Consider the following 17,726-nt stretch of genomic DNA (forward strand, 5'->3'; position numbering starts at 1 on the left):
TGCAGAAACCTACCTGTCTTTTGCAAAATGTCATAACCTACAATAAAACATGCTGGAAAATGTATTTAAGTAGTTAAAAACTTACCCTTCCCATAATGCCCCCAAACTACTGATCTTCATCAACTGGTTCCTTAAACATGCCACAACATAGACTTAAAGCTGCAAATGAAAGAGATCATGGTGATAGCCAGTAATCTCAGTTATACACTTCTTTGCTAGGAGGCATCATAGATCAAGGTGCTACACACTTGTGAGGGAAGGAGCCTGTAAAAACTGCAGAGGAACTTAAGGGAGGAATTTACAGGAATTAAGTTAGAAACAGCAGTGAACCTAAAGAAAAGTTTTCAGTGTCTTGACAAGAAAGTGGCTAGCTCTTATCTAATAGTCCAAGTGATAACAACTGAAAGATGAAGGATAATTTCCACAAGATAATCTCATGTAATAATCCCATGTGTTGGTGAAAAAAATGTTGATCTCAGCAGTGAGAGAATATTATAACCAGAAACAGATGTCTTCAAAGCCAAGAAACCTGGACAAAACTGTACTTTGTAGCCAAAAGTTGAAAGAGATGTCACAGCCATGAGAGTATGGCAGGGCAACCTGAGATGTATGACTGGGGAGGTGGACTTGCTGTTGACAAAGTCTTGGCAGGAGAAGTGACAGAAAATGTAAATTCATGCTGAGAGAAGACAGCCTTGGAAGAGATAGATGCTCTGGGGACTGGGTGATGCCATAGTTTGGCCAGACCAGCTGGGTGATGATTGGTCTACAGAATTTGTCATGGCTAAGCTTCAGTGGTTCCTCCCCACAGTACCTACAACAAGGTTCATTCAAACACGTTCTGGTGATTCCTGCTTAGCCTCAGAAGATGCTCCATTGTTTGCAGCAAGCCGTTTGCTGCCATTTATATTTTCTATGAATGATCATCCTTTTCATTCTTGTTTCAAATCTTTCTGTGTGAACTGAGAACATAAACCCTGGAAGACTGATGATTTGAGCAGTGATTGTAGAGAAGGTGACCATTATACTCTATATTCCTAAGGTCTTTCATTTTCTTCTTAAGTGCAGAATAAACTTCCAGGTATAAAAAAAATCTGGATGAGAAAACATATATGTGACACAACACTTACATTAAAAATCTTTATTGACAAACTGGGTTACTGTCAGCCCAGTACTATCAACCCACAGCTACTGTCAGGAGAGGGGTGAGTTCATGTTGACCTCTCATGTCAGCTCATTGTTTCCAGTCAGCTTCTGAGCACACCAGCTTGTAGACAGGAGTTACTTTGGCTGCCATAGATGTCATGTGTGGCATGGATGGCAGTCCATCTGTGTCAACAATGTGAAGTTCTTTTTCTCAACTAGCACCATATTTGAGGTCTGAAGCAATAGATGGGAATGGTTGATACTCTCTATGGAAAAAGCCTGTCCTTTCTTTCTAGATAATGAATTACTTGAAGCCAAAAGGGGTCCCTAAAGCTCTCACTGTTTAAATTTTTTCTTGTAAGTCTCAACAAGCTAAGACTCAACAACCACTGCTTTCAGAGGTGAGGCATCTCCCCCAGGCTGAGTTCTTTGACCATAGTCAGGGCTAACACTCCATTTTTACATCTCATTTATGGACTCAGGAATTAGCACTTCTGTGGGCACACAGCAGCTCCTCAGCTGCCCACAATGGCCTGTCAGGGAGGGGATGTGGTGTCATGGTCATTTGGTGGCTTGGGGTTGTAGCAGCACACACAGACCTCACACCAATGCAACCACTTCTGTGTAGGCCAACCCTTTCTGTGGGTGAGGTACATGTGAAACACACCTGATGAGGCAGCTGTCATTTGTGGGCCCCTTTAATCCCATGGGTGCCTAACGGCCCCAGTGTGGATCCAGGGTGTGAACTTCACTCCACTGATGTTGTGGATCTTGTTTCCTGCACGCCTCTTATTGCCTTCACACAATGGTATTTTACCAGGCTGGTAGCTGCTCCTGTGGCAAAACCTTCCAGCCTAGACAAGCCCTAGAAGCTTTAAGTCTTTCATTTCTTTCGAGGCAGTTACACAACAGGTCTCAAGCTCCCTGCCAAACACTGGTTTTTTACAAAGTTGGCACGGGGGATGTAAGCCAAGTATCACAAACCTGGGAAGCACGTGTTAGTCAGTGAATGACAGAGTAGATCAGCCAGGAAGTTTCAAACTGCATCAGGCTAGAGCCTGACTTTGCTAATGCTTTCTACTTCCTACTCCTACTTTTATCCTAAGATCAGATAACGAGTAGCAGTTTTTCTTTGTAACAATTCATTAATCAGAGAAATGATCCTTGCTGGTGTTTAGATGTTTTACTTAATTTGGTACTTCTGGCCTGCTGCCCCAGTAGTGCCAAAATTATTATTTCTCACCCAGCAGGTGATAAATAACAACTTCAGTCATGATTAATACCATGAATTTCTCAACCTGACTAATGCAAAAACTTCAAACCTGCAGAACAAGTGGGTGCTAATTGTTGTGAGAGCCATTGGAGCTGCACCCTGCTTATAAAGAAAGAAAGCCACAGGAAATGAAGTGTTTTTTAGCAGCACAGCTGATCCTAAGAGGCATCATTAAGTGCAGCTCAGCAGCATTCTCCATGTGTAAGGCTATGCTAGCCTCTTTTTTTCCACAACACTGAGCTTTAAGTACATTCAAGAGGCAGGAGATTGCCAGGTTGTTTTCCTTTCCCTGGGGAGGAAAAGGAGAAATAAAACAAAAGGCAGAGAAAAACAGCAGTTTAATGTCTCATTAACACCATTCAGTACTAAAATTTTTATAACTGATATGTGAAAAGTGATAGGTCCTAGCAAAAACTGCTCGCACCAAAACCCTCTCACATGTCTCCCTTGAAATCTCATCACATAATAAAAGGCGGCATCAAGAGGCTACCCAGTCAAGGAGAACTTGCTTCAGAGAGGAAGAGGAAAACCAGAATATCAGGGAGGACTGTCAGCTGGAAAAAAGGCTCCAATACTATAAATCAGCCTGTGGCTGTCTGGCCACTCTCAAATCACCAGCTGGTTTGCTACAGCCTGTGGTGGAGTAGGGTGGTTGCTCCTTTTCCTGTGCTGTACTTAAGAGTGGCACAGGGCACACAGGATCCACAGTCTAGCTGTGTGTACAGTACTGTGCTGGTCAGGCCAACGAGACCTTCACACCTGCAACTGGCACCCTGCATATTTCTGATAGGAGCAGACACCAAAATCCAAGAAGAACATGAGCAGGTACCTGTGCTGAGGGGCGTCTGTGCTGAGCAAAATTAGCCCACTCCACAGTCCCAAAGAAGCATCTAGGGAATGGAGAAGCAGTCCTGTTTTCACCAGGACTTCCCCAAATGTTTTAGCTCCATCAGGTGAAGAAAGTATCTGCTACTTTCCAACTTGAGCCTTGCCTCTGAAGCTAATTACTTGTAGAAGGAAAAGACTAGGAGAAGCAAACCACAATGGTCAGGTGATTTGTACTCAGACTCAATTATGTCTATTCACTTGTAGCTCTGAGAGCTTTTGTAACTTTGTGTGCTGTTTTGGTTGGGTAACTCCTGCACTTCCTGGTGAGGCATTTTTAGAAGGTGAACGACAATCCATGGTACAGTTGCTTCTGACATTTTTTTTCTGTTGAAAACATAAATTTTGTCTTAATTTGGGGAAACTTTAGAAGTTCCAGCTATCTCTCTTCACTCAAAATCGCCTGTAAGAACTTTGTAATTTTGAGCCTGAAAAGCTAGGGAAGTAAACCATCATACCCACTGTCCTGCTATGTGAGACAAACCACAGGCCTTCCTGGCCTGATTCCTGTCTGGTGCAGCAGCTGTGCTTTAGGCATGGGAGATCTCCCAGAAACACCCACAACTCAAGAGTCAATTCTCACAGACTGCACATGCACAGCCTTGTCTACCAGAGGGACACTCAGAGCAACAGAAAGCCCTTGCTACTACACCTGGGAGAAGGCAGCTCAGTGCCCTTGCTCAATCTCTTTGTGAGAAGGGTTCTTGGGTTTGGGCTGCTTTGGTTTCCTGCCAAACTGTGCACCCACAGAAGTGCTAATTCCCGAGTTCATAAAGGCTATTGGGTTGGTTTGGGGTTTTTTCTGCCTTTAATTTGTTTTATTGCTGGTGTTGTTAAAACTTTTCATTCCCTTTCCTGAGCTGTGCCCAGCATTTCAGGAGCAATCCGCTTAAGTGTCCTTTGTAGGCCTGCAGCTTCACGGAGTTAAAGCACAGCTTGCCAAGCAAGCCTTGGTCCCTGGAGCTCAGCCCAGTCTGCTCCACAGCACCAGTCATGCTACCAATGTCACTTTAAAAAGCATAATAGCTTCTTGTATTTATGAGGTACAAAGTCTGTCATTTGGCTAGGATTTTAACAGCTATTTTCAACACGGGTAGCAAAGCCAAGATTTTCCTTCTAAGTTTAGATATCACCTAGAATGAGCTGCAGCCTGAACTACAAACCAGCTCTGTAGGAAATATGCCATACAGAAAGAATCCTCTTCAGTCAAGGAAGTAAGGAATGCTCTTTTCCATTTAAATGAAATTATCAAAGTCACACACGAGGAATGAGGGGTGGTTAAACTTTCAGAAACTTCAGTGTAACTTGAGAGCTCAGTCTCTGCTTGTCCTCTCACTTCAATATTGAAACTTCGATGTGATTTGCCTGTCTCTGTATCCTTAAGTGGAGTCTGAGTAGCTCAGGTGGATTTACACAAACTTTGTTTGCAAGAGATCAGTATCTTTTGCCCAACCACTTCCACAGCATTTATTTTCTAGATGAGACATTCAAAGCAGGTTAATGCATATCGCTCTGTGGGGTTTTTTTACTACTCTGAAGTTATAAAGCTCACTGTATGCTACTGCACAAAATCTGCAATAACTTGCTGTTCAGCATTCAAGGTGTTGTATTATCAGAGCTTGCTCTGCCTCACCTTGCCAGAATACAAAAAGTTTCATTCAATGCTGTTTCAAAGCAATTGCTGAAATTCAGCTACAAGGTGGCTAATGGCCACTGAAGCCTTGAAAGAGGAGGAACACATGTCCACCTGCACTTTTTAAGACCAATAAAAATTAATAGGCAGGTTTAAAAATCCATTAAGTAAATTAGTCCTGTAGTTCAGTCTACTGGTAGCAGAATTGTGAAAACAACAGAAGCTAGCTTAAAATCTTTCCTCGTGAATGGTGCTCTGCAAATAGCAAGAGGGTAAAAGACCAGTTTAATTACTCTGGATTAAGATACTTGAGTTTTCACACAGGATTTCCTCATCACCACAGCATGCTAACTTTAGTCTGAGTGCTCAAAGTAGCGTGTATCACAATATTCTCTCCAAACTTAAAAAAAAAAAAAGCAAGTTTGAAAGAAATATCTGGGTTCTCAGCTACCAACTGATAGCTGATAGTGGTTTGATAGTGGAAATAGCCACTAAGCAGTCAGCAGCTGATGGGGTTTAATTTCAAAAGGTATTCAACACAGAGACATGTGAAATTCTAAGACTGAAATGCAGGACAAGGGCAATCTGCCTCTCCTGGCAAGAGTGGTTTAATGAAATACCAAGACACCCTGATACACTGATACTTAGTGGATTTGGCTGCAGTAGGACTAGGACTGTTATATCAAAAAGCAGGCAGTAAGAATTCAGCTCTGTTTTCCATTCCAGCTGGCAAGAGCAATCCCCACAAAAGCAGTGAGTAAGCAGGAGTGGTTCAGGAGCCTGTCATGGGAGATGCAGCCAGTCCAAGGCATGCAGCTGCTTTCTGCTCAGTATAAGAGAGAAGGAAATAGCAGCCAAAACCTCATGACCATTGTATAACCATTTATAACCAGTTCAAGCCATTAAGTGCTCTTACAGTGAAGCATATAGTCAAATGAACATATTTCAAAGTAAGAACACAATGGTTCCAACAAGCCAAACAGCCTGAGCTGGTTCCCACTTGTGCCCATGATTTCCTGAATGCACAAGGTTTGTTTCTGCCACCAGCATGTTCCTGGTGGTGCTTTTGGAAAAGCATCAAGTACAACTGACACAGCAGAACAGAGCAGCACCATTTAATGCACTTGAAATAATACTAGTCAGATCAGTCCTTGCCTGCACACAAGAACTCTCCCTTGAAAAGTTCCAAGTTGCCAGGGTTTTTGGAACACCACAGTGATATTTCTTTGTTTACTCCTGTATCATTGTGGCTACATGTACCATGAATAATGTGGAGGCAGAAGGACCTAGACGTGCCAGCCACAGGCTCAGAGTGACTCCTTTTTCTATGAGAACCACATCTGGTAGATAGATCAAAGTTCAGAAGCAATGTCAACATACTGGAAGTGGAAACAGTGAGGCAGACACTTACCTAGCAAATTAGTTTCTTAAACACATTGCAGGACAAGCTGGGGATTAAAACTGGGAAACTACAGGATGAAAAAAAATTATAATCAAAAAACCAAAGGTGAATGAAAGATAAAAGCAGAGGCAAGACACACACACAAGATGAAGGACTGACACCCAGAAGGTACTTTGACACAAAAACAGGAACTGACTGAATAAGTTCACATTAATTGTGTGCTACAGAGCTCCAAGACATTTTTTTCACCCAATTTCTGATTAAGTTTTAGCAGAGGCAGACAAACATTAAGATCTCTAATGCATACTTTCATTCCCAGCCTAGTAATTGTAACTAGTTCACAACTTTCTTCCAAGTGTCCTGTCAAATGGATCCCATTCATGAACTACAGAAATTAAATTTATTAAAAGAGGCATTTAGAAAGATCAGAGATCAACTTTCAGTGTTTTATTTTTTGAAACAGATATAATATTTTTCCGAGGTCACTTTACAGTAAGTGGCATACAGGCTATTAAAATGGAAACACTTGTACAGACATTTCAGCTTAAATGTGCACAGTATATTCTACAACACAAAAACTGTACTGAACATTTATTCTTGCTCCAGAATGACTTGGCAGCTTCAAAAAGCTAACACACATCTCCATTCTCAAAATCCATTTATAGAGCAATGATAAAACCAAAACTACAACATGATCCAGCCCAAGCACCACGCTTATCTCAGCAGGGACCTCTTGGAAGATCGGGCTGCAATTGCAGCGCTGTCTCTCTCCTGACCCTCAAAGTACTGCTGCTCTATTCGCCGACAAAATGCTGTGAGGTTACTGTAGTTCTTCACTTTTTCAGAGAGTTCATCAGTGATTAGCTGAGTAGTAAGGATTGTGAACAGATGTCCAAACACCAGAGCATCTAATTCAGTTGGTCTGGAAAAAAAAAAAAAAGAAAAAAGAAGAAGAAAAAAAGAACAGGTATTTTGGAAGACAAGTCCTGATCAAGAAAAACCGTGCTGTTCTGAGTAACCTGTAGCTAGCCATACTGCCTAAGAATTGGGATGAAATCAAGCAAGGCTAAACCAAATGTATGAAATCTGTCTAAAGGGTGTATTAAGAACTCTGCTTGTTCTCAGGATGGCATTTTCCTTGCTTTAGGGAGCTTGGAAATGTGGAAATAACATCTCTTAGATCAGAGAGACTTACTGATCTAGTTTCAAACCATGCTCCGCCTTTTAGTCCTGTAACAAGGGCAAGTGCTTATCAGGTGGTTTGTGGCTCTTCTTTTTCTTCTGCAGATGTGTGTTGAAAAAATCCAACTATTATCTCACAAGGGGGAAAAAAAAAGGAGATGAGTGGAAGCTTATGACTCCCATTCCTTTTTTTGTGCTCTGCAACAGTTTGGAACTACTCAACCAACAAAAAAGGGAGTTCCATGGTCGCAGCTGCTGGAAACATCCCTTTTCTGAAAGGGGATTACACAGAAGAAAACAGGTGTTTTGGGAATGTTTTAGGTATGATGACCTGTCTGAATTGTCACCTTGGACCTTTAAGTAGTCCATGTATGTAAGTAGTCCATTTTAAAATAATTAATTTTTTTCAAATCTATTAATAACTTCAGAGTCCCTCTCTACTAACCTTCAATGTATGCAGCATGAAGCTTTCCTAACTGGTAAAATTTTTCCCTTTTGATTTGTGGATCACTAAGCACTCTCCAGTGGAGATGTGGACCTCTGCATAACAAACTTTAATCTGTCAGAAACAGGCTGCTTTTCTTATTTACCTCCCAAAGACTCACAGAAGTCACAGACTGAAAACTACTGGACTAAAACCACAGATTTTCTTAGTAATATTTCAGACAGCTAAAAAATTTAAAGGTTGAAACTACCAAAAAAGTCTGGTTAACAACCAACCAACACAAATTCCCCAAGTTACAATTCTTTAGAAATACAGAAAGAAAAATTAATATACACTATGTTTAATAATCAAAGGAGAAGATGCACCTTAAAGTCATCTTCTGTAGGGCATATTTCTCTATACTCTGAATTAAGACTACCCAACTAGTCTCAATTTGGAATAGACTAAGGGGCAAAGCCACAATGCAGAGAAGTAACCAAATGCTGCCATTTGAAGACATCTCCCTGTTCAAATGCAGTAAACTGAAATCCAGACCTGAGCATTTCTAGACTGATCTGGGCACAGGGGACAAGGGGGAGCTAATGTGATGTTATTTAAGTGTGTAACTTAATTGCATATTGCAATTTCCAAAATTGTGAATTATTGGAGAGAAAAAAAAATTAATGAGCATATTGCAATTAAAAGAAACTGGTGAGAACAGAGGACATTCCATGGAGGTCAGGTAATTTCTTTTTTCTCTCCTGGCAATGTGTTTTTTACTTTGCATTTAGTTCTTTATGGATCAGCTAGCTTCTCCCCCAGTTGTTAGAACTCAGCCACCCTCATGCTAATTCAGTTCATTCAGAACTGCTTCTCGTGTTAAGCTGCCCTGATCAGGTTGGCACAACATACATTCACTCCTCTAGCAGAGAATGTTACCCAAGAAATTCAAGTAATGCTTTAAATGTATCATTTTTAATAAGAAACTAACTATATAAAAATGTACATTTGTAGCCTACATAAGTTGTGGTAGAATCTGCAGAGAAGAAGTAAAATGAAATCATAAATACAACAAACTTACAGAGGCTTTCCCTTTAAAACCTTTAAATACTTATTCCTGAAATTTCATGTTTAGATTCCAGTCACACATTTGTATTTTTGCAACTACTCACACAGCATTAAAATAAAATAGGATTTTTACATAAATACATTTGTATGTATGTGGGTATATACCTATATCTCATATTGCTGGGTGCAGTATTTCAATGAAAAGTAACTTACTGCTTATTGAAGAAATATGGTTGTGTTCCTAATCTCTGGGAGAGAGCATGACAGCACTGATCTACATCTTCAAGCACCTATCAAAATACACAGGAAAGAAAGAAAAATCCATATTGTCAGGAAGTAACACCATTGCAAGAAATAACCTCCTTATTCTATTTGCACTGACAGTGGCAACAAGGAATGTAACATGTTGGAATACCAAAAGCAGTTAAAATCAGTCAAACCTACACAGCAGGCAGGTAGCAAAGTGTTACTTAATCTAACATTTGATGTAAGGCAACTCTGATTAAGTGCTTCCCATAACATTTACAACTAAGCTTAATGAAAGGTACTGAGTTAAACCCCACAACCTGCCACGATCCCACAAAGAGTGCCTATCAGCATCATACAGGAAGCAGGGCACAGAACTCACAACCCATTTTCCAGACTATGGCCTAAACTAACACTGACAGAGTTGGACAGTCATGGCAAAACATCCTTCCTTGGACCCCATCAAGTTGCACATAATTTAAAATTTATTGCTGCTGGAGGCAAATACCTGACTCCTGATAATGTTTAAAGTACAGAACATACATTTCACTACATCTGTTTCAGAAACATACTACTCTCATATGCCTATTAAAAAAAAAAAAGAAATTAAAGAAATAAGGTTCACTTTTCATAGTTACCTGTTCAAGTGTCTTCCCAGCCCATCCAATGGCTTTCATCTTCCTCCTAACCTCCCACTGCTTCTGATAGGACAAAATGCGGTTCAGAGGCCAGGGGTAAGGAGAGCCATACCTGGGGTGAGTAATCTGTGTTGAAAAACAGAAAGGTACTGTGTTATAATGCAAGAAATACAGATACCTCTTGAACAAAACAGCTGATATTTAAACATTTCTCTCAGAAAAGGAGCTGCAGAAGAGAAAAGCAGCTGTGTGTATGCTCTAACTATTTGCACAGAACCCACTGTTTGCAGCATAACTATTTAAAGCTATTATTTCAGAAACATGAACAAAACCTGCATCTATTCTGCTGTCAGCTCCCTCCAGTAACACAGCTTCCCTAAAATGTGTATGAAAGTGAAATTAAAGTGAAAAGACTTTATCATTAATGGTATAAACCCCCATGTTTCATTTATGAGTAGGGACTTGCAGTTGTGAGCAAAAGTGTTTTCTCATTAAATTTTAATTAAGATGAATGCTGCGGAACCACTCACCTCCTCTACTGTAACATCATCACACCACTGGAGATAGAGCTAGGAAAAGAAAGAACACTTACTAAAACTCCCTAATAAAGGAGAATACAGAGACAATCATTTTTCACTAGTAGAATTTTCTTTTCTAAATTAGATTAAAACTTCCATTTCATTTCTTCTCATAGACCTTTGATGTACAAAAGAAATTAAAACTGGAAGGCAAAAGCCCAGCTGCTATTCCTTACTTTACCAGCACCAAAACTAGGCTGAGACCAAAAGTCTGTTCCTGTTGCCCACACCACACCCAGCCCCAGGCAGAGGTGAACAGCCCTCACTCCTCAGCCATCTGCATCCTCCCAGTGTTTCCAACACTGCTCCCACACCAGCACTGAGGCACCTGAACTGGCCACAGACAGGCAGCACAGAGGACCCCAGTGGGACAGTGACAGGGGGTGGCTGGCCAGCCAGGGGATGCAGTAGGACCCCAGGAACCACGGCATTTTCTGTCAGTTACTTCAACAGCTGTGTGCCACACTTGACATAGGGGAGGGGAAACCCACAGGAACAGGTCAGCAAGCAATCCACAGTGTAGGAGAATTTGTTCCTGTCATTTCACCTCAAAAGCTGATGACCTAATTTAGGAACAACGCTTTTTCCACTACAGGGAAAAATCCTAAAGCTTTCTTGCCTACAGTGTGTGGAGTTACTAGGGTTTGCTGTACCTCTGCTGTCAAGAGCATATTATTGACCAATTCCATGTAGGCTTTCATCTCAGCTTTTTGGACTTCATCCAACCCATCACTGAGAGAATGGCCCTAATGGGGAAAGAAAAAAGACACACATGTAAGAATGGGTATTGGAATATTCAGCAACATATGACCCAAGGACCTTAAACATCAATGAGCTTTGGCTCAGATCCTATTCTCTTGCATAGTTCAATAAAAAATTACATGTGAAATTTGTACATACAGTATCCTTTACAATTAAAACCAAATCATCATTATGTAACTAATCTAATCCATAAGGAATCTAAGCTAATCTACAAAAAATTTAGACTGTTATCAGTTATAGATGAGCACACTTTGAGCACACAACCTCCTGGTTAGTGTATCCCTATAGCACAAAGTAAACACAAATTTACATCCGTGATCCAGATTCAACTTCAGCATTTTTTAAAATAGAGGGGAGGGCTGGGGGTGGCAGAATAAAGGCAAAGTTGAACAGTATCTGACATTTCAGGATTTAAAACAGTCAAGACCTTGAGACCCAGAGATAAAGCGTGTAGGAAAACAGTCTCAGAAACTGGCACTGGAATGCAGCTATTCTGCATAGAATTTACTGGGAGAATTTGAGGAAATTACAAAGAAAAACATTTTCACCTCACAAACTCCTGTTCCATAATATCTGTCTTTTAAAAGAGTACTAGATTCCTATATTGTTTTAACAAATTTATTAAGATTCCAGAAAAGCACACTAAATCAGTGCAATGCTAAACAGGATTAACATTCATAATTAATGAAAACAATGTACTTTTACCTTGGCTTTTACAAACTGGACTATGGGTCCAAGTTCAGATACTACTTGATTTCCCACATGAATAAATGGTACTTTGCCTGCAAAAGGAGAAATGTATTGGAGTAATGAGACGGAGGTGGTGGGGCGAGAGAAGGGAACAGATGTAAACCTTCTCTGAATTATCATTAAACCAATATAAAGAAAGGAAACAAGGTAAGTGAGTAAAAGTGAGTAAAAACAGTAAAGGACTCCAGGAGTAAAGAAAGGGCAAAAAGAATACATGTAATTCTGCCTACATTTAAAATTGAAGCAGAATCATTTTCCCTCTTGTGCTCCTTGTTTTTAGGACCTAAATTACAGCAAGTGTAGACATGAGATGTGAGTGGCAGAGAAGCCATAGCATGTAAGTGTCACCAGTCCTAGTCCTGCACATGCAAGATGTTCCTGTGTGCCTTGATTCAGCATTTCAAAGCTCTATTTACTAACAAATAATTCATATACCTGCATATTTTGCTTTTGCATGGGTTTCACTCCTCCCAAGCAACTGCTGGTTTTGGGTATTTTTTAAATCACCTAATTTCACTGCTTTAACCAAAAATATCAGTACCAGCAGTAGAACCCATATAGCTGGCAGACATATACTGACAGGCACTTCCATATGGCAGTCACAGCCAGAGCCAGGTAACCAGTAAATATGGACCTCCTCACATAACAAAAATCTGGGACAGAGCGCGAGGATCTTGGCACCTTGTGTTCTGTAATTCTTTCTGATTTTTAGGCAATTTTCTGAAGCTGGTGTCTGGGCATTTTTAGGCAGTCACTTCCAACAAAAACAGGCTGTGTACCCTTCTAATACTTAACTTTTTGGTGGTGGATTTGAATTTTTTTCCAGACAGTCTCATGGATCTGAGGAAGATTTAAAATCACCTGTCACCATTTACAGTGAAAATGCACCATTTGGTCTCCTGCATCCTGGCAATCAACTCCCACACAGAGAAACAAAAGAGAACCTTTCTCCTGTATTGTTCCATTCCAGCAACAGGAAAATATAACAGCATTTCCTGGAATATTCCCTGGATGCAGAATAAAGCCATTTTAGGACACATATGTCTTTCTGCTTTAGGGCATTTGAGAGAAGGTTTCCACCAGGCACTGAGCTGTGTGAACACTTTACACAGGTACTGTTACACATGGTGCCAATGTTATTTTGCATTTCACTGTTTTGATTGCTTGCAGAGGAGAAACTGCTCTGGAGAGGAGGGGGAAAGGCAACCCACACACAGCAGCACTGCCTGTTATCAGCAAGACAAGGCCTAGTTGCCATGGTATCAAAATGGAGGTGTAACACAGTAATCTAAATGAAGGCCACACTTACCAGATGGGGACATGTACTCGGCGTTTGCCCTGCAAATCACCCGGATTGGCAGATTGCACATTTGCAAAAAGGCCTGGAAACAAAGAGTCGCATTTGAAAAGCATTCATACACCAGTGGCAAACAAATGTGGTGTTCTCCATGCATTTGCCTGTGTTAGCTGGCTCCCAGCACACACTTATGAAGTATAGCTCCTTGCATATTGTTCTTAGGAAGAAAGAAGAAGGGTAAGTAAAAGAAAAACAAAGGAATTTTGACTTCTTTAGACAACTATTTATCATTCAAATGCTGACTGGAATTCTTCTAATGCAGTTTCATCTATTTTTATTGTTTTTTCAAGATGGGCAAAGAAGCAGTATCTGACAGACACAATTAGTGCTGTGGCTGAACAAAACTGAGTGGCATTTTGCCCCTTTTAAAAACCACAATACTCATTTCTCCTGGCTAAAGCTGGCTAGTCAAGGCAATGTTATGTAACATGGCAAACACATATGGCACCTTTCCACATTATAATTACAATTTTGCTCTGTGATACTGTCAAAGCACAAGTCTGGTTTGGGACAAAGTATTATTTTTAATTTACGGGATTCATGGAGAGCATAAGTGATCAATTTGCCATTTCCTTCTATCTGTGTTCTTAGATTCAAAGCTTTCTCAGGAGGGTAACAATTTCTGTCAGCACCTGCCACTACCACAAAATCCATAGGCTGTTTCTGTTGAAATACCAAAATGTCAAGACAATTATTTGCAGTTTGGACAGAACACGGCAAATAAGGAATCTCTTACTTGCTAGAGATTCTCACAGCTCAGCTCACTCCTATCATTCATTTTGTCTCTGCAATTAGAGAAGTCACGAGTCCAGATTCCAAAATTATTCTATTAACTATTTATACAATGTGACTTGAGGTAAAAAAGGCCTAGAGCAACAAGGCTCCCACCACGAAGAAAAAGAGTGCTGTAACACAGCACTTTGTACACAAGCCTCCTCCCTGCTCTTCAGAGAGCAGGATCTGGCAGTAAACCACATTCTCACAGCTTTAGCTGCTCAGACTCTAATCACACACATGAAAGCAAACTAAACCCTAACTTTAGGATTTGCTACTCTTCATAATAGAGCACAGATTCTAGTAATGTTAGAAATCATTTAGTCTACCCTCAGCTAAAAAATTAAAAATTAAAAATAAATATAAGTCCCTAAAGTAAACACCAAATCAAAAACCTGAGAAAACTTTCTTGGAATAGTCATCTTCAGTTCTGATGAATGCTTCATTAGGACTGACACTAAAAGAATGATTCGTGCTTAAAACTGGATAAACCCATCCAGTGCTGAATTTACCAGATCAGTCTTCCTGCGAGGTTCTGAAGCAGTGACCACTGACCACTGGAGCTGCCCCTTCAGCAGCTTTACAAGGCTTCTTCCAGCACCCCCTTCAGCATCCCCATGCCAAGACCTGTTCCACTTCAGTCTTTGTCTATATTTAGGATTGGCTTTAAGATGAGTGATGAAATACACCTAAATACGTAATATACTCTGTAATATTAATAGTATAATCTAAATATAAAATACAATCAACCCAAGAAAATAATTTTTAACAAACCCTGCTATTACATCTTTTAAAAGATAGAAACCCAGGTAATACAAAGACCAGTATATCTGTTTATTATGACCTGTGACTTGTATCCAAAGCATGACCTGCTCAACTTTAGGTGCTCCTTACAAAATGTTCTGCAGCAAAATGAAGGAAAGGTCCACAGTATAAGACAATTTTAATCCTTATTGAATCTACACTGCTTAACTAATCATTAACTAGAGAAGTAGGCCAGTATCTACTTCTTGCTTCAGCTTAAACTAATGGTCCACTGGACACCCTTCATGTCAACTAAAATATTCATGCGAATCAGTAAAAGACAGCAGTATTATCCCAAATTAGGAGGGCTCAGTCTAAGAAACAAGCCTTGCGATTTGCATTACTATGAGTACTTACATTCTTTCACTGATGTAACTGACAGGCTTTGGAAATTATTAGCATTAACAAGTCAGGTGGTTTTGACTTTTCAAGCACAGTGAATGCATTCCATATTTATGGAAATTATAGTTTCTTTTAGAAAAAAAAACATGGACAAAGATCATGACCAATGCATCCCTATAAATATTCACAGCCAGAAATTTTTTTCTGATGCATTCAACTAGGTATGCTAGATATTAGACAATAACTGATATTAGATAGTAAGTGGCATGAACTATTACCAAAATAGTTGAAACTGGAACAGATCAAAGAAATCTTAGAGAGAGAATATAGAACAAAGCAGCAATTTCTCTGAGTCTTTATCTCATTACACGCTTTAGCCCAGTGATCAAGGGAGGATTTGTTCCCTTTTTGACCACTCACACAGAATGTCAAGAACCAGCACATTTGGTGTGCAGATGGTATGAGACCACCATGGCTTCCAACTCTGATAAAAGATGCTACGGAACACTGATTACTTCAGCTCAGAACATCTTGTTTCCCTTTGGGTATCTCACATACACAGTTTGAGCAGGCAAGTTACCCTTGCTTTTCTTGTGAGAGAAATCTTTTTGTGTGAGCAAATGGGAGTGTACTCAGCTCCTCTGAGTGCTTTTGGGCAAGAGACTGAAGGCTGAAACCACCCCAGTGCAGTTTCACTGAGATTTATGAAGATTTATGAAGATTTATGAAGATATCAACACCCCTTCAAAGACAAGGCATCAAAAGTTGAGCAATCTGAAAGACCAAGGGCCCAGGCTCATTCTAGTACATCAGAGATTATTGTTAACATCCTAAATTTGGCTGATCAACTTAAAAAAGGACTGAAAAGGGCCAACTGAATTCCAAGTAACACACAATCTAGTTAATGACACCCTTGTGAAAATTCACCAGAAAATGGCAAGCAAGACAGTAACAGCAAAACTAGAAACAAGATATTTAACTGAGCACAGCCTGTCCCACCTCACAAAGATGCCTGTAGTTCCAACAGCATTACACTTCCAGCTCCCTTCTCCTCTGGAAAAAAAAGTGTACTACCAAAGAACAAAGAGGGTGACCCTACAGGCCTCAAGTTGGATCTCCTCCAGCATCAGAGGAACAGAATGTATCCTTTCTTGGGATGAGGTTAATGTAAGAAACAGATAAAGGCGTTAAAAAATAAAGATTTGGCTTAACAGGGTCTGTCAGTTTCTCTCCCACACATGCTCTCTGCCTTTTTCCTGCAGTCTAACAATCTCCTCTCTCACACTCTTCCAGCCTCTCTAGCTGTAGCATTACCTAACACCCAGAAAGTGAAGGAAGAAATATGAAAAAAAAAAATTTTTAGCAACGATACCTCTCTTTTTCCAGGCTGAAACCATTGCATCTACAGTGCTGCTACTGCCCCTGTGCACCTTGTTTTTAATGGGAGACTTTGCTGTAGACAGAGATGGAAGGTTTCTGCACATCCATGAGGAGAAAGGGATGAGAGCAAGGCAAACAGAAGCAACCAGATGAATAATGTCTGTCCTCCCCTATGGTCCCAATATTTACTCTTACAGAGTAGGGAAGAAAGAGTTGTGGACAATGAATTGAAGAAAAGTATGGGGAAGCATCTCAGTGCCTTTCCTGCCCACTGCACACTGCCTGTGGTTTGTACTGAACTGCCTTGCAATCACAGAGAGGAGCATGAGCCACTCTGTTTTCAAAATACGGTGGAACAACCAAGTTGGTATTTTTGCTGTGAGAGAATGAGGTATTGGCAACTATGTGAACAGGGCTGATAGGAAGCTTTGGGATGACACTTGTTACAAAATTAATCAAATATTTTATGCCTATCATTCATTTCAATCATGGCAGATGACACCTCCTGCCAGAATTATGAAGTATATTTACAACAGCACTGCTTAAAGGACACAATCCATGTAAAGCTTGCTTCTTATAGCCCACCCAATTTAAAATTCAAAATGTAAGTAGGATGTTTGATTTCAATTATCTAGAAAAACAATCAGAGCAATCACCTTTGCACTGATTTGGCACAGTTCAAAAGCCCAGAAACCACAGCCAGACACGGACAACTCAGCCCACCTTTCCCTTCCTCCTGCCTCCCCACCCTCCTCTTCTCACAGGACTGACATTCTCATCTCTGCTGCTGCCACCCCCGGAACAATGCAAGAAAGGGGTTCCATTGTGTCCTCCTCTGATGACAAATACGGGAAGTGGCTGTATGTGAAATACAATGGGAAGGCACAGGAGAAGGGAAAGAGGAGTTTTTTTAATTTCTTACTACAGTTGATTGGTTTAGGAGTGATTTTCACTCTTGCTCTCCCTTCCTCTCTGCCCTGCCAGCTAAGGACACCGTCAGCCGGGCACACGACACGCGCTGGGCAGCCAATCACCCTGTCACAGCTCCACCACAATGCTCTCCTCTTCCCCTACAGCTTCCT

The 17,726-nt window shown here is 40.6% G+C and overlaps 1 protein-coding gene across 1 annotated transcript in view; it reads right to left on the reverse strand.

Moving 5' to 3' along the window:
• Window positions 1-6,771: 6,771 nt before the first annotated feature.
• The window catches only part of MTX2 (metaxin 2), a 30,069-nt gene continuing 19,114 nt past the window's right edge, over window positions 6,772-17,726 (reverse strand). The window contains exons 4-10 of the mRNA XM_054636444.2: window positions 13,297-13,369; window positions 11,943-12,019; window positions 11,129-11,221; window positions 10,428-10,466; window positions 9,898-10,023; window positions 9,227-9,303; window positions 6,772-7,261 (exon numbers count right to left, since the gene is read on the reverse strand). Coding sequence (XP_054492419.1) covers window positions 7,054-7,261; window positions 9,227-9,303; window positions 9,898-10,023; window positions 10,428-10,466; window positions 11,129-11,221; window positions 11,943-12,019; window positions 13,297-13,369 — 693 coding nt within the window. The 3' untranslated portion in view covers window positions 6,772-7,053. The remainder of the gene's footprint in view (window positions 7,262-9,226; window positions 9,304-9,897; window positions 10,024-10,427; window positions 10,467-11,128; window positions 11,222-11,942; window positions 12,020-13,296; window positions 13,370-17,726) is intronic.

Source organism: Agelaius phoeniceus, chromosome 7 (genome assembly GCF_051311805.1).
Source record: "Agelaius phoeniceus isolate bAgePho1 chromosome 7, bAgePho1.hap1, whole genome shotgun sequence".
Classification (NCBI taxonomy): Eukaryota; Metazoa; Chordata; class Aves; order Passeriformes; family Icteridae; genus Agelaius; species Agelaius phoeniceus.